Source organism: Colossoma macropomum, unplaced genomic scaffold, assembly GCF_904425465.1.
Source record: "Colossoma macropomum unplaced genomic scaffold, Colossoma_macropomum, whole genome shotgun sequence".
Classification (NCBI taxonomy): domain Eukaryota; kingdom Metazoa; phylum Chordata; class Actinopteri; order Characiformes; family Serrasalmidae; genus Colossoma; species Colossoma macropomum.
The window spans coordinates 38,827,334-38,845,277 of NW_023494793.1; the positions used below are offsets into that span (position 1 = coordinate 38,827,334).

General features: G+C 40.4%; 1 protein-coding gene across 1 annotated transcript; it reads right to left on the minus strand.

Annotated features, from left to right (window-relative positions):
• Positions 1-1,032: 1,032 nt before the first annotated feature.
• Positions 1,033-8,588, minus strand: abt1 (activator of basal transcription 1). Its single transcript, XM_036579504.1, has 4 exons — positions 8,456-8,588; positions 5,339-5,669; positions 3,570-3,745; positions 1,033-2,096 (listed from the first exon to the last, which is right to left on the minus strand). Exons 2-4 carry the CDS (start codon positions 5,655-5,657, stop codon positions 1,716-1,718), a joined length of 876 nt encoding a protein of 291 aa, XP_036435397.1. The 5' UTR covers positions 5,658-5,669; positions 8,456-8,588; the 3' UTR covers positions 1,033-1,715.
• Positions 8,589-17,944: the final 9,356 nt, after the last annotated feature.

Sequence of the window (17,944 nt, forward strand, 5' to 3'; positions counted from 1 at the left end):
TGTTTTTTTGTTCTGTTTACTTTCCAAAATCACAGAAACTCACAACTGAAATAAGTGATTGCCGTGTCATCACAGTAGCATAACTTAGAAAAAGAATGTTTTACAATCTTTATATACATACGTCACATTTAAATTTTAAGTGAAAAGTTCTGTAACTTGTTATTCCGATCAAATAAATATACCCAATATATTTTATGAACTGGTCTGGAAATATTTTATGCAGTCTCTATGTGCAACACATAAGCGCACACACATTTTCTAAGCCGATTATCCTTCTGGGTTGCGGGAACACAAGCATATTTAAAAGAAATATATCTTATGAAAAACTATCACCATGAGCATGACGATTTCAGAGTCATCTCATAGAATGCGTGTTGAGCTGACGGTGCCAAAGAGTCAACAATTTCACTACAGAATGACTAGAGTAGGAAAAGGAAAGCAGAAACAGGCTATTTTCTTTGAGCGGTAAATGGATTATGCATTGTAGCTCTTAAGAAGAGATGCTGTTTTGTTGGAAAACATGCTAAGAGGGCTCATGTCCTACATTTTTCTTGTATTTTAGTTTTTTTCCCCCCACTTTAGGATGTGTGTGGTTTTACATACCAAAAACATAGTTATAAAACATTTTCCAACCCCTTTATCCCTTAGAATTAAGCTGTTTGTTGATAAACTGGCTGTTTTTTCTAAATCTGATTGGCTGCTTTGTATTGTGCCTTGTTCAAAAAGCCAAAAAAAAAAACTACTTATAACTTAACTGTAAATGGGCAGAGTTACAATGATCTTGACAGGCAAATGTAAATGCATTGGGTTTTCATGACATCACAAAAACAATGAATTAAAAACAGGCTGTTTTGCAGCTTTGATTCCAGGGAGTTAATGATACACTATGGTTTACTTACTATATCAAACTCTTATGTCCAAAAATTAGAAAACTGTGGTTTTCCATGATATGAGTCCTTTAAGGGAGCCCTGACCGTCAAGATCTGAGTCTCAGTATGATGTTCACACCCAACAGTATTACAAGATGCTGTGTAAACCAAGTACAATACTTTATTTATTATAAAACCAGACTAAATTCCTTTACTAGTACGGTGCCATTTTTGTCGCAGGAACAAACGATCGCTCTCATCTACTGAGCGATGAATAGGGAAAAAGTATCTAAATTAACTCAAACATTCAGCCTTTCCAGCTTTAGATGTGCTGTGGCATTACACAAGAAAAAAAACATTGTCTTATTTACAGTAGAACCAAGTCCAGTGCAACCATATGACAGTGTGACACTGGTCACTTAGCTGATGGTGCTACTGGCAGTGGGATTTGCCTATTTGTCATGTTTTTATAATAAACTGAACATTTCTATTTAGTTTATGCATCATATTTTAATGACACTGGACACACATGCTATTTTAAAGCATATAAGTCTTAAGAGTCGGCGTTCCCTTGAATAAGGGGTGCTCATTTATGTTGTTAATCATTAAGTACTACATTCTGCGTAGAAACAAATAACTGATGTATCTCATTACAAAAGATCCAAAGTTTTCAGCCGTCAATGAAATGTCAATGTTTTCATTCCCAGTGACCTGGATTATTCCATGCTTTGCTGAAAGTCTTGAAGTTCTCAAGTTACCCGCACACATACACTCACGCTCGGTCAGCTATCAGTCGAAATCTGCACAGTTATAACTCTGAGGCAAAAGCACCATCCAGAACACTGCTCAGTCCTGAGATCTTCCACTGCTGAAGATCTTCGCCAGCAGGGACACATTGGACTGCGCTTTCTCCTGAATGGCCCTGCTCTTCTCCTGAGCTTTCTGGAGGTTCTTCTTGGACAGGCCTTTCCTCTTCATTCGGTCCAGCCTCATTTCCTCTTCTGTGCGTCGCTGTGTGAAGTTCCAGCTCTTCTCGTCAAAGGCCTCGCCCTTCATCTTCTTCTTCTCCCTCAGTCTGTCCAGAGTCTGGCTCTTCTCCACGCTGGCCAGGTAGAAGTTGGTCTCGCGCTTGGCCTGTGAGATTTCGGTCCTCATGCGCTGGTGATAGACCATCTGCTCATACGCGAGTCTCTCACTCAGGTGGCACCACTGGAACCTGTGCAGGTACTGCAGCAAGAAAAAAATAAACATCACAGTGGTCACTTATGAAGTAAAAAGCAGAGGTATACTTTGGGCCGCCTTCCCGGACAGCCTAAGCCTAATCCTGGACTAAACTACATTTTAAATGGAGATTTTCCTTTGAAAGGAAAATACAGTTCAGGACTAGGCTTAATTCCTGTCTGGGAAACTGGCCTATACGTCCACTCATCCAACATTTCTTCTAAAATCAAGGGTATTGATATGGAGTTTTGCTGCAGTAACAGCCTCTACTCTTCTGGGAAGGCTTTACACTAATTGTTAGAACACTGCTGTGAGAATTTGACTGCATTCAGCCACAAGAGCATTAGTGAGGTCAGGTACTGATGTTGGATGATCAGTTTTGGATCACAAATTCATCCCAAAGGTACTGGATGGAGCTCCATCAATCCAAAGAACGCAGCTTAACTACTCCACAGCCCACTGCTTTAGTGGTTTTGAACCCCTCTAGCTGACGTTTGGTCCTGGGTGACACGTACATGGCTGCATCAGATCGTCCCATTCTACTGATCAATGCTTTTCTATGGAGATTACATAAGTTGTGTATAGTATAATGTCAGTTGAAAGCCTGAGTCAGCAATGGGTGCGGACACAGCTAGCGCAAGCTTTGTTGACAAAGCACAGAGTCTTTTTTTGTCCACATTTGTTTTTCCAGTAGTGGATACGTTAATATAACCAGCAGATGTTTTTATTCAGTTTACAAATTAAGTAAACTCAGCGTAGAGGACATGTTAGCATATCAACCAGCTATTAACTGTATGAAAGGCGTTTTGAATGAGGGGACTCCTCAGTTATTTCCCTAATCAGTCTATCAGACTCTAGAACCTTATCAAACTTTGTGTTAAGGCAGTGCTGCTGCTACAGCTTGCTGTTTTTAGTGTAGACTTTTAGTGTAGATTATACCATATAACAAGAATTCTGAACACTATACTGTTCCTACAGTTGGGGCCAAAACTCCACACATTTCATGTTGCTACATTCCTTTTGGCTGGTCATTTAAAGTACCTAATTTGTTTACATCTGAGGTCATTTTAAAGCAAACAATTACAAACAGATTTATTTGAGCTTTAATTCACTACATCCAGTTACTAGTGGGACAAATGTTTACACACAACAAGATGAATCTCTCTTTAAGCAGTCTGGATGATTCCAGAAACTGATGTCATTTTTAGACGCTTCTGTGTGGTCAACGGTCATAATTAGGAGATAACTGAAAGTGCACCTGCATTTAGTTGCTGTATTTAAGGGTCTAACTTTAGAGCCAGTATCCTTTGGCCCCCTGACACTATGAGAAACTCTCACCAATTCAGCCAAGAACTCAGAAAAAAAAGTGCAGCCTGGTTCCTTCTTAGCAGCTCCTCTGTGCCAAAGTGGGCAGGTGGTGGTCAAAACAAGGACACAAAGGTAAAATAAAGAGTAAACGTCATTTCTGATGTTACATACTTTTATGGACCACAGGTCACTGCTGAAGGGGCTCCTCTTGCGGGTGCCTATGGGTGTGTTGTGCAGAGTGGCTGCTACTCTCTTAGCGATGCGTTTGTCCCTGAACTCCACCCAGCCCTCCACGAACCTCGATCCATTGCTGCCTGCTTTCCTCTTCTTCTTTTTGATGGAGTGATCTAGAACAAAACACTGTCATTAATGGCTTGAAACATGCAGAACAGCTCAAATTATCAGTCTGCCAAAAATGCCACAAACTCAAAACAAAGTTTCATTCAGGCACAATAGGCAGTGTTATAATTATGTGCCTACCTTAAACAAACATAGTATTTTGTGTGATCACGAGTGGAGAATATGAAGATATCATTATAGTGATATAATTTATCACCATATGCTTTTCTTGGCATATCATGGACATCGTCAGTATTTAAAGAACATTGAACAACTGTGTGTTTCACTACAAAGACCACATAATTAGTACTATGTAATTAGATTTAGGGCAGTGAAATGCTGAACACAAATCACTGTACTTGTAAAATCCACTGTTGATGCTTTTCATCTGTTCCAACTAGGCATGCACTGAAATTTCAACAACCAAAAAATTTGGGCTAAAAAAAGTCAAAAGTGTGAGCCCAAGGTTTTGGGATTTGCAGACCTCTCTGGTGAAAATGTGAAATTGCATACAACGTGCACCGAAAGAGAACGCAAAGAGAACTCAGCCAAAAGGTGGTGAAGGATGTGGTTTCTAAGGATGTGAATTATCTACTAGTGCCATCAGATCTTCATCAGTGTAATGCCAACTTTACATTTGAGACCAAAACATAGAGCCAGACCTTGTATGGCCAACCATTCTCTGTTGTCATAAACGCTGGATTTCTGTAATTGGCTAATTTTAGAAAGATGGTTAACAATAAAAAGAGTTTTTATTTTGTTGTTAGCTCAGTTTTGTCTTACTGTAAGGACTGATTTTATCAATAATAAAAGTGTTTTCCTTCATCACTTTGTAGTTTTTCTATACTGATTATGGTAATTTAAAAGCATAAATAAAAAAGCAAATTTGGTTTTTAGGTTGAGTGTGGCCTGAATTTCGGTTTTGGCCAATCTGAAACCATTATTAGTTCCAATTTCTAAAACCTCAGAAAAACAAAATATCATGATACATATCACGTATTGTAAAAATCTGAGATGCACAATCGGAGTCGGCCAAAATCAGCAGATTTTTGCTCAAAACATGAAACCGTCAGTTGGCCAACTTATTATTTTTATTTTAGCAGAACCGTATTGCAATTTTACGATGTAAATAATGTGAGGCATTTAAGGGCACTGTATTTACAATGTATTTGAATGTTAAAGCTACACCTATACCAAAATACTGTAGTAAAATTATACATGACTCATTGTGCTAAATAGAAAGGCTAATAAAAAGTGCTTGAAATGTGCTAGTGTGTGTAAATTTAGACCACACAGTGTGAGCTTCAGATTAAAAAGTTAAAAATTGGCAAAAAAAACAGCCATCAACCAAATTGGCTATAAAGAAATCAGAATTAGCCATATAAATTTATAATCAGTGCATCTCTTAGTGTGAAAACGTCTTCAAGTACCTTCATATTACATTTTTATCATATCCCCCAACCCTCCCTAATATATGGACTTCTTCTGACACATTTACACACTAAGTGGCCAAAGACCACACAAACATCACTTACTCAAACAGAAAACTGTTCCACTGCATTTCAACATCACTCTATTCTGCTATTCCTCTGAAATCTCACCTTCAGACTGGAGGAAGACCCTTCCAATCTCTCCGAACACACCCAGCATGTTCCGCACATGTTTGGGCCGCAGCCTCGGAGGAATGTGGCCCAAGTACACGATGCCTGGGACGCATTTTTTGGCCTTGGTCTTTTTCGCCTCGTCATCATCTAACTGTTCTCCGTCTTCATCGTCATCACCATCATCCTCCTCCTCCAGGTCACCACCTTCAAGTTCGTCCTGTTCAAGTCCATCTGCCTGTTCTTCCAATTCCACGTCTTCATCTGTGCCATTTGTGCCTTCATCCATTTCAACAAGGTTTTCTTCTCTATCTGCCATGACTTTAGACAGCTGCGGAAGAAAAAACACCACAATCTGTTTTAAAAGCACATATAAAAATTCACACATACAATCACTTTAAGGTCACGTTTAGCCCTGCAGTTAATACAGATTTCTTAGGACGTCAGTGAGTGTGTTTACATGCGGTCAATAATCCAATCATACTCGGATTTCTGCAGTTACCTGATTATTGAAATGGTCAAGTAAACAGCATGCTCCGATTTCCTAGATCGGAGTAAGGTCTAGAAATCTGATGAAGGAATCTGATAAAGAGAGCTGGATTTTAGCTCAGTAATCTGACTTCTCAGTGCATGTGAACTCCTATTCTGATTTCTTTCTGATTTCTCCGTCTGCACATGTGCAAAAACAGACAGCGGTACCGGAAATAAGCAGCCTTGCTGCAAGATGGCTGCAAAGCACTTTTGGAGCGATGCTGAAACTAATGCTTGATGAAATTAAGGATTTAAATTTTCTTCATCCTCTAGATGATGCATGTTCATATTTTCAGGTAAAATGGCACGATGTTTTAAAACAAATTCCACGGCATGAAGTTTGAGTTTTATATTACATACATCACATCTTCTTCTGTGAGTTTGTTGGCCGGTTGCAAAGCAGAAATCCAATTACTGCAGACGTGGTGTTCTCATTATCTGATCACCCAAGTTGATTTTAATGCGTTGATCGGATTTCTGCAGTTGTCAGATTATTAAGTGCATGTAAACGCACTTACTGTGTATGTACGTTGCTGGGACCTTTAAGACTAGGCTGACTAAACTAAGTTAAAGGAAAAGGGGCAAGTCAGAGATGCACAGATATGGGAACTGTGGGCCGATGCAGACACACATATCTGCAAGCGTCGATACCATTAAACACATGTTTAACATAGAAATTGATTTCATATCTTTCATACTCATTGGGTATGTGGACACCTGACCATCACAACTACATGAGCTTTCTGGACATTTCATTTCAAATCCATGGCCAATAATAAGGAGTTGGTCCCCTTTGTGGCTCTAACAGCTTCCACTGTTCAAACAAGGCTCTCCACAAGATTTTGCAGAGGGTCTGCAGGAATTTGTGCCCACTTAATCAAAAGAGCATGTGTGAGGTCAGGCAATGATGTTGGGCAAGTATGCCTGGCTCACAAGCAACACTCTAATTCATGCCAGAGGTGTCCAGTGGGGTTGAGGTCAGGGCTCTGTGCAGACCGCTGGAGTTTCTCCACACCAAATACGGCAAACCAGGTCTTTGGATCTCGCTTTGTACACGGGGGCAGTCATGCTGCAACAAGAAAGGCTCTTCCCTAAACGTGGAAGCAAATAATGATCTAAAATGTATCTGTATGCTAAAGTATTATAATGAAGCTTCACTGAAAATAAGAGGCCCAAAATTTGAAAAATGGCCCCAGTTCATCATCTTTCCTCCATCAAACTTTACTATGCATTCCAGTAGGTATTGTTCTCCTGGCATCTGCCAAACCCAGATTCTTCCATCAGGCAGCCAGATAGGGAAGCGTGGTTCATCAACTCGGAGACATCTTTCCACTGCTCTAGAGTCCGGTGGCAGCGTACTTTACACCACTGCAGCGGGCACTGTGCATAGTGATCTTAAGCCTTTTTCCCCATATCATGATGCTTCTGATGAACAACTCTTGAACTCTGTAGTGATGCAACAGGCTACACAGCGGTCCCACTCTGCGAGTCTGGGTGGTCTACTGCTTCATGGCTGAGTTACTGTTGCTCCTAGATGTTTCCTTTTCATAGTAATAGCAATTGCAGTTGATTGTATGTTGAAGTGCTTGATTTATAAACCTGTTATTTATATTACATATACACATATATATATATATATATATATATATATATATATATATATACAAAAATAACAGCCATTTTGTCAATAACTTTGAACAAATGGTGCTCCTTGGATTAAAAGTCTCACTCTTTTTAAAGTTTCACTCGTTTAATCATTGCATCAAATTCTGGAATCTTCCAGAACGTTTAGAGAGACCGTCAACTCGGTGCATGTAAACTTCTGAACCCCTGGAAATCTGATATAGAAAGTAACACCTTAAATAAATATGTCCTATTACATTCATCACCTTTAATGACAAATCAAAAAATATGGTATATATCGCTGCTGTCGGAACAAAACATCGTATATCAGTTTTTGTCGTAATTTGAAAATGCCTGTTGTCCTTTACATTGTGAGTGAATTTCACGATAAATGAACTAAAGAAACGGCCCACAATTACTTGTTGAAAACGTCTGGTTCCACTGACTTACACTAAAAGTAAAGTAGGTTTTTACCTTCTCCTGTTAGGTTATCATTTAGGACATACAACGTTTTCTTCCTACAACGACGGTATCCTAACTGACGAAAGACAGCGAATGTATGGCAACACCAAACGTGTGGGGCTGTGAAAAACCGAGTTAGCCTAAGCGTATGTAAACTTCTGGCCTCAACCAGGGCCGCTTCGTAGCTAACCCTACATTAGACTCGTAGCTGAAAAGCAACACTAAATTTAAAAACGTAGCAAGCAAAATTCAGACACCACCATGTTGGTCACCCAAGACTACACCTGGAGTACACTGTGCACTATGTTTTGGATAAACTGTCATTAAGTTTCAGTTGTTAATTTTGCCTCAAGCGCCAGAATATAACCGCTGCACCATTTAAGGTGGAACGGAAAATTAGACCCAGAAGCTGACAACATGAACATCAGTCTCGTGCAGCTATTCGAGACTCTGAATAGCCTGAATGACTCTCAGGTCAGATTAGAAAAGCGAGGGTTTTACCTTTCAGTGTCATGAAGCTCTGTTGTCCATCAGAGTCAGCCTAAACAGCCACACGGCGAGCTTCTCCCTGTACTTTAGCCGGTAAGCAGCTAAAGCTACACGTGTGGCTCAGTGCGGCTACACGTGACGTCATATTAAGGCGCAGAGAGCGGAGAAGGCTGTTTAAAGGGACAAAAGCTTTTTTATTAAACAAATAATGTTTATTTCATAACATTATGACCACCTCCTTGTTTTTACGCTCATTGTCCATTTTATCAGCTCCACTTACTATATAGGTGCACTTCGTAGTTCTACAGTTACAGACTGTTGTCCATCTGTTTCTCTGCATACTTTGTTAGCCCCCTTTTACCCTGTTCTTCAGTGCTCAGGACCCCCATGGACCTCCACAGAGCAGGTACTATTTGGGTGGTGGATCATTCTCAGCACTGCAGTAACACTGACGTGGTGGTGGTGGTGTGTTAGTGTGTGTTGTGCTGGTACGAGTGGATCAGACACAGCAGTGCTGCTTGAGTTTTTAAACACTCACTGTCCACTCTATTAGACACTCCTACCTCGTCGGTCCACCTTGTAGATGTAAAGTCAGAGACGATAGTTCATCTGCTGCTGCACAGTTTGTGTTGGTCATCCTCTAGTCCTTCATCAGTGGTCACAGGACGCTGCCCACAGGACTCTGATGGCTGGGTATTTTTGGTTGGTGGACTATTCTCAGTCCAGCAGTGACACTGAGGTGCTTAAAAACTCCAGCAGCACTGCTGTGACTGATCCACTCAGACCAGCACAACACATACTAACACACCACCACCACGTCAGTGTTACTGCAGTGCTGAGAATGGTCCACCACCCAAATAGTACCTGCTCTGTGAGGGTCCATGGGGGTCCTGACCACTGAAGAACAAGCTAAAAGTGGGCTAACAAAGTATGCAGAGAAACAGATGGACTACAGTCTGTAATTGTAGAACTACAAAGTGCACCTATATAGTAAGTGGTGCTGATAAAATGGACAATGAGTGTAGAAACAAGGAGGTGGTCATAATGTTATGCCTGATCGGTGTACATACACAGTGTATTTATCAAATGCATTTGAAAGTGTGTGAAAATGGCCAAAATACTTTTTGTTTAGTCTACTTTAGTCCTTCTACTTTAGTCCTTCTACTTTAATGAAACAATGTTTTTGAAATGTATCTCAGATCTTAAAAAAAGAGCCCATGTATTTCTTTTCTACAGAGCCCCTTAAAAGACATGGGGGAAAAAATGACATTACATTTCTCTATAACGGGTTAAAAAAACGCTCCTGTCTAAGAAATGACCTTTTTTTTTCCTCAAATTAATTATCTTGAGATAATTATCTCAGCACGGAGTCCTGCTGGTGACATCCCACATAAATAACAATATTGGGTGGCCATGGCTTAGTAAGGCGTGGGAATGAGATAATTACGAGTGGATCAGACACAGCAGTGCTGCTGGAGTTTTTAAACACTATGTCCACTCACTGTCCACTCTATTGGACACTCCTACCTTGTCGGTCCACCTTGTAGATGTAAAGTCAGAGACGATAGCTCATCTGCTGCTGCACAGTTTGTGTTGGTCATCTTCTAGTTCTTCATCAGTGGTCACAGGACGCTGCCCACAGGACGCTGCCCACAGGACGCTGTCAACTGGATATTTTTGGATATTGTATTGATTTACTATGTCAATACAATGACTTACTATATCAGAATACTGACTTAGTGTCTCATATGTGACATATTAAGTCACTATTTCAACATATTAAGTATTTTGAGAAAATAAGTCATTGTTTCGACATAGCAAGTATATATTTTGAGAAAGTAATTATTATGAGATACTTCGTCAATATCCTGCTATAGTAAGTCGTTACTTCGACCTAGTTAGTCAATATTGTGAGAAAATAATTCATTATTCCGAAAGTCAATATTTGGATATAGTGCTGCCCGAAACAGAGAAGGCCATTTTTCTCCTCTGCCTGGTGGGAATGGGCTTCCATACATATAAACTGTCCAGTACTCTGGAGAATAAAATCAATGCGTGAAAGTCTGTCTTGTCAAGGGAATTTAATGGCCTCCTCCGCAGCAACGTTTCACTTTAATTAAGGGAAGAGAATGCAGGTCATAGTAAACACAGTAGCCCTTGGTCCACTTGTTTGACACTAAAAGATAACATATATATATATATATATATATATATATATATAATGAATCTATCAAAAATCCTCCATTATATCAGTTATGATATAATGTTCCAATATTTAAATCAAGCTATGATATTCCCCTTCTACACTACCTGATCTCTGCCCGTCTATTACAGTTTTGGACGCTAGGGGGCGACAAAGCGCCAAGAAATATAATTGTCCACCACGAATTATTGAAAGACGTTCATCACATTTTATCTGCAGATGAAGAATTCAAGACTGTACCATGAATAGCCCAAGTTCAAGAATAGCAGCCTGCTGGGACGTGAATAATAAAAGCCCCTCCTTATAAATGTCTTTTTTTTTGGTTATATAATGTGTAGTTAGCCTTTGTCTCAATAGTGACGTTGGATTTTATTAGGAGTTCATCACAGAATAATATGGGGGGTGAAAGAATAATATGAAGGAACTGCTGTTTGTCAGTTGGGCATTAAAAACTAACCGAATGATGCCCTTTAGTGGCTCTTCTCTAAATAAATTAGAGCTACTGGAGTGTCATTTACTCCTGCAGATGTTTGAAACTGGGAATGGAGACACACACCGAGCAAGGAGCACTCAAATCCCACCCACCGACCACCATGAACTCTCTGCTCCTCAGGAGTGTCTGAGGGAGAGATGGTGTGTGTGTTGCTGCCTGGTGAGCTGCTCTGCTTTAATATGCATGGCCATGTGCCAGTCACATGTGTGTTCCTGCATTATTGAGGAGGATGACTCGGATTTTTGCTGTGTGTTCTGCTGCATCCCTGCCAGCGGTCCTTCTATCAGTTTAAATATAACCCCTAAACACCAGGGCCACGCTCTCCAGGGACCCAGCAGAGAGATGGCATGTTTCATATTAGATAGCGCTGTTATGTAAAGCAGAAAAGGAGGATAAGAGAATCTCCTCTTTTTAACATTGACCTAAGTAGCTCCCACCTCTGGGTCCACAAAAAAACTGTACTGAATTAATCTCAACCACTGCAGGATCATTTCGAGGTTTTTGGCTGGTCAAAAAGTACATAGCTTGTATTATTAATAACATTTTTTGGGAAAACAAGTGTACACTGTGCAGCAGGGCTTAGCCAAGCAGCTCTATGCTGGGGCTGTTTACTATAAGCAGTGGTGCACCATGACTACTAGAGCTAAGCCAGGGGTCGGCATCATGTGGCTCCGGAGCTCCGGTGCCCTTTTGCAGTGCCACAGCAGAATTAGATTTGTAGGTAAAAATAAAATAATCCTCCTTTGCAGTAAAGGAGGATTATTTTATTTTATTGTTCTAACACAGTCTTAGGAATAAATGGTCCTGAACACTGGAGTTAATGTAGCCTATAATTGCTAATTCACCCACTTTTGACCTTGAAAGGCACACAGACTGGTCAGACAGCAATGCAGCAGCGCAGACAACAATCTCACCTAGCTAGTTGCTAACAAAAAGGCAAAGAGAAAGATTTAAGACAAACATCAACAATTTGGAGACGAATGGACCTATTTGTTCTATTTGTACTTATATGTTTATAGCTCAACTGGTTTCCGGTTGCGACGAGAAACTGTCAAATACTAAAAGCGGAAGTCAGCTTCTCGTTCGAATTTCCCCGTTCCACCTTAAATGGCGCAGCAGTTACATTCTTTCACTCTCATTTAAGGTGGTACGGGAAAATTCGAATAAGAATCAGGTGAATGAGAAGCGACTTCAGCCTCATTAAAAAATCTAACATTGAGAGACTTTTTACAAGAAACTGTTCTGGTTTTGAGGAAAAGTTTCCTGCTGGAGATGCGAGAGAAGCAGCTATAGCTGAGCCAAAGCTAAAAGCAGAGCAGAGTAAGTCTGCGTTTTTGTTTATATTATATTTTTAGCCAAGATGATAAAATGGACATAAATTGTTGTGGCTCTCAGGGTGGTTAGATTTCTGTTGAAAGGACAGAATGTCTCTTCTTAACATTCGGGTTGCCGACCCCTGAGCTAGGCCTTCAATTCAGGCCATAAATCTCAAAACTCGATCAAAACATGAGGATAAAAACCCACTTCTACTATAATGCTAACTTCTGCTAGCATCCCTATGAGATTCCAGTAGTTTGCGCTAAGCTAACAGCAACTCATATGAACCTTTTTCGGTCCTTCTAGATTGAACATGGACATTTGAAGCTTGTTAAAGACATCCCATGTCTTACTTTAAGATTGTGACAGGCATACTAGCATATCTGGTATAGAGATGCTGTAGATGGTATAGAGCTCTGGTATAGAGCAGCCACCACTGTTTTCCATTTCTGACAACTCTCTGATTAGGCTGCCCCGCCTTTTCACAGTCAGTGATCTATCTAGAACTTTCAGAACACCTAGATGGCTTTTTTTGCAAAATTGGCCCCAAATATTATAAATCAAAAGGTGATTGGTTGATTCCTCTGTCACTCCTGAATTATGCTGATGGTCATGTTAGGACTTCTCTTCTATATCTATAGCTATATCTATAGATACCAAGTCCAGTAAACAATTTCTGATCTGCCAATTTTCCACTGGGTGCTTCAAGAATTTAACCTTTCCATCCAAAACTTAACAATGAAACAGGAGTTCTACTGTAATACTTGCAGAGTTTAAATACAATCATGATTCCATTAAATAAAAATGAACTTAGAATTACAGATACAGTTTTTACTTCCCAGAAACCATTAAGCCTTCTGTGAAGGCCTAGAAAGCCCTGAAGGTTTCCCTCTGAAAAAGATTCACTGTAAAACTGCTAAGATATATGATAATGTCCTTTACCAGCTTCAAAACAGAGCATAGAATGTCTTTTATTAGCTTCAAACATCTGTATTTAATCTAAAATGGCCAAAAAATGTTAATGTGAATTGCCATTAGCTTAGCGCTATGACACTACTAGAATCACAGAGGAGTGCTAGCAGAAAGTGTTTTTTGCTCATTTTGACCATTTTTTCATATATATGACCCAAACTGAAGGCCTAGCACTAATGGTAACAGTTTGCCACTGTTAAAAGCACTTAATGAAACTGTTCTGGTCCAGAGGTGGTTTGGCTTTATTCCTAATCTAGTACTATTACTAATATCGACACAAATGTTTACACATATGATAGTTTTCCTCTGTTATTGTCAACTGACAAAGAAAGCATGCGCTTTTATAGTAAAAGCAAATCTAGGTGTTCTCAAACACTGGATGAGCAGTGTAGGTGTTTACCGATGCATGTCATGGACTCATGTAGCAGTGCTCATCCGCTGACGGCGAGCCCATTGAGTTTAGTCAAGATAAGTTCCCCCCACATTTGCTGCTCGCTTTTCAGAGTGTTTTTGTGTATCGTGTGAAAACTGCAGACTGTTTTGATAAAGCTTTGGGTTAGGCGCCTGTTTGATCCGAACACATAGACAGCTATGATGAAATCCTTTAGCAATACTCCTCCGTCCCAATGCCATCCTAATGCTCAGTTACCTGAAAGCACACTACTTCCATACTGTTGGGAAACGAGAATATTGCTCTTCCACAACACAACCTCCTTTGAACTGTGTATGTTTCAGCTAAAAATCTTTGCAGAAAATTTGCACAATTTTTCTAAAATATAGAAAAAAATGTCTGGTGTCCTAAATTTTTCAAGCAGGCCCGAACAAAGACTTGGCTTGGGCCCTAAAAAAATTGTTGACTGCCACCACCCCACCCTCACCCCAAAGACACAAGGCAGAGAGCCAGGCACCCCTCCAGAATTCTTTAATGTTAAGTAAATAGTTGATATTAAATCCAATCCGATATTTATAATTTTGTACACTTCACTTTTTAAAGACATTTTATGCTGCTATTTACTAAAATTACTGTTTTTAAGATGTGCATCATGTGAAATGCTGAATGGATCATATTTAATATGTTCATAGGCTTATATACAGGGGTTAAAGTAGGATTACAGAGGTGGGGAGATTTATTTTTTCAATGAGTGTCAACACTGTGGGGGAAAATATTGTTCAATTTATGTTTTATCGTTTTATTTTATGTGATTAAAACTAATTGCATACTATTAGTGGGTGTTCAGATGATCTAAAGGTGCTGCTCCGGCCCAATTTAACTCCTGGGTATACACTTTGATTAGTTTGGCTTTGATACCAATTTGGGCATCCCTAGTATTTACACTATGTGGTCAAAAGTATGTGGACACCTACCTATTACATCTATATGAGCTTGTTGGACTTCATATTGAAAAACCACAGGCATTATTATGGAGTTGCCCCTCTTTGTGACTATGACAGCCTCCACTAGAAGACTTTCCACAAGATTTAGTCTGTTTGATTGTGTCTGTGGGAATTTGTGCCCATTCAGTCAAAAATCAAAGTCCGGCACCAATGTTGGATGGGAAGGCCTGGCTCACAATCGACGCTCCAATCCATCCCAAAGGTGTAGGGTTAAGGTCTGGGTTTTGAGGTTGAGGTCAGGGTTCTGTGCAGGCCACTGGAATTCCTCCACACCAGACTCGTTAAACCATGTCTTTATGAACCTTGCCTCGTGCACAGGGGCTCAGTCATGCTGGAACAGGAAAGGAAGCATCTAATTGTCTAAAATGTTTTTGTATGCTGTAGCTTTGACCTTATCCTTTACTGGAATTAAATGGCCCAAATCCTAAAAAAACAGCCCCTGTTCATTATCCCTCCTCCACCAAACTCTACTCTTGGCACTATGCATCCCGCTAAACCCTGATTTGTCCATCAGACTGCCAGACAGTGGCTGTGTTTACATGCAAAGATTTTTGCCATTCCGATTGAATTCATTCCGATTATAGATTAAGACTGAGGTGTTTATATTGACTCTACTCAACAATCTGATGGAAAATCTCTGTTTACATGCTCACTACAAGTAATCCGATCCAAACTCACATGCATACATAGAGTACACTTAGTGTAGACATTGCTTTAAAATGATGTCAGACTCAGGAAAACTTTGCTCCTCTGCAGACCAGTTTCTGCTCCGCCATGTTGAACATTATAAACTTTCTCTATGACGTTACGCACATGATCAGAATGACTTAAACTTTCTGATTGAGAATGTAATCGGATACAGGCGTTTACACGGCTATTATTCTTCTATTTAACAAATTATTTACAGGATTACCCACCTCGTTCAATCACATAGAAATTGTATACTGAATGCCTTCAATCAGACTAGACCATTCTGACCGAGGTGTTTACATGGACATATTCTATTCCGATTGAGCTATTAGTAAGATTATTAATAGATTATTAGGCTGCATGTAAACAAGGCTAGTGAAGAGTGATTCATTAGTCCAGAATTTCAGAGTGTGCTTTACACCACAACAGCCAACACTTGGCATTGAGCATAGTAATCCTAAGCTTATGTGCCCCTGCTCAGCCATGAAAACCTATTTCATGAAGCTCCTGACACACAGTTGAGCTAATGTTGCACCTAGACGCAGTTTGGAACGCTGTAGTGAGTGATGCAGCAGAAGGTAGGTGATTTTTATACCATACACACTTCAGTAAATCTAGGTGGCCCCTCTCTGTGAGTGTTTGTGTGGTCTACTGCTTCATGGTTGAAGACACATTTCACTACAATACAGTTGACCGGGGCAGATCTATATACAGCTGTTAGCAATGGGTGTGGCTAAAACACCTCAACTCAATAATTAAGGGGGTGTCCACATACTTTTGGGTCTATTTAAGATATTGTTTGAGGCAAGTGTGTGATGAATTGTGCATGCAGTTAACATCATGCTAATTGGTGGGGTATGCACTACCATTACTTGTTAGCTATGTTAGCCATGTAGCTTCAGTGCGCTAACTAAAGAAGAACTTCAGCCACCACACATGTCTTGGCTGATGGGCCAAATGATGGGAACATTACTTTATGAGCAATCTGGTCTCAACTGTTTAGCCTGCAACACAAATGTTAAAGTAAATGACTAAGACTAAGAATCTGTAACAGAGCACATACAAAGCTGAAGTTAAAAAGATTATATTATGATTCAAAGACAGGTCAAATCAGCTAAATTGACAACAGAACATGTTTAATCTGTTCTGTAGACTGTAGCCAATGTAATCAGAGGCTTTTCACGGATGAGGTCGGTTTGGGCAGCTGAGATGCAGATGGAGGAAAACTGTGACGGACGTGAAACGCCTCACAGAGAGGGTTTGTGCGCCTGCTTGATTCCCAAAGTGAGTGACAACGAAAGACATGCATGTGACAGCACACTGTCCACCAATCTGAGCACAACAAACAACCTCAGATTTCAGCTGGTATGAATCTGTTAAGACAAGCAGTGAAAGAAGCAAGGATGAAGAGAGAGAGAGAGAGAGAGAGAGAGAGAGAGAGAGAGAGTAAGAGGGATGGAGAGAAAGAGAGAACAGGGTAGGAGAGAAAGAGGAAAAGAGAAGGCGAGACAGAGAAAGAGAGAGAGAGAGAGAAAAGAGGGAGAGATAGAGATGGAGAGAGAGAAGGGAGAGAGTAAGAGGGAGGGAGGGAGAGAGTAAGAGGGAGGGAGGGAGAGAGTAAGACGGAGGGAGGGAGGGAGGGAGAGACAGAAAAAAGAGGGAGATAAAGAGATGGAGAGATAGCGAGGCAAATTGAGGACATATGGAGAGGAAAGAGGGAGAGAAAGAGATGGAGAGAGAGATAAAGAAGAGATAAAGAGATTAAGAGGGAGGGAGAGAGAAAGAGAGAAAGAAGGAGAAAAGAAGGAGAGAGAGACAGAGAGGAGAGAGAAAGAAGAGAAAAAGAAAGACAGGAGAGAGAAAAGGAGAATGAGATGGAGAGAAGAAAGATAGAGAGAGTAAGAGGGAGGTAGAGTGAAAGAGAGAAAATAGGGAAAGAAAGAGGAAGGGAGAGAGAAAAAGGGAAAGAGTGAGAAAGAGAGAGAGAGAGAGAGAAGCAGAGAGAATGAGGGAGAAAGCGACAGACACGGAGAGAGGGAGGGAGTAAGGAAGAGGGAATTGGGGCAGAAAGAAAAATAGAGAGAAAAAGGGAAAACGAGAGAGGGGGGATAAAGACAGAGGGAGAAAAAGAGAGAAAGAGAGGTAGAGGACAAACTAAGACAGAGAGCAAGAGACAGATAAGCAGTGAGAGAGGGAGAAAGAGGGAAAGAGAGAGAGATGGACAGAGAAAATGAGAGAGGCCTTAAATTATTGGCTATCATCTGTGCAGTGAGTTTGGAGGCATTTCCTTGGACCTTATAAGACAAGACATCTACAATCACTTCATAGTTCATTCTACTGCTACCATCACCAGTTACATCAATGAAAACCAGTGAGAGCGCTCCAGAAGCAGCCATGCATGCCCAATATACTCTGATACTGCCTCCACCAT

What these genes read in the sequence shown, in the direction of transcription:
- abt1 (XM_036579504.1), bottom strand. Translation starts at nt 5,657, where the DNA reads ATGGCAGATAGAGAAGAAAACCTTGTTGAAATGGATGAAGGCACAAAT. An exon ending in GGTCTTCCTCCAGTCTGAAG is followed by an intron (nt 3,746 to 5,338) that starts GTGAGATTTCAG and finishes GTTTTGTTCTAG; the next exon opens with ATCACTCCATCAAAAAGAAG. An exon ending in GTGACCTGTGGTCCATAAAA is followed by an intron (nt 2,097 to 3,569) that starts GTATGTAACATC and finishes TTCTTGCTGCAG; the next exon opens with TACCTGCACAGGTTCCAGTG.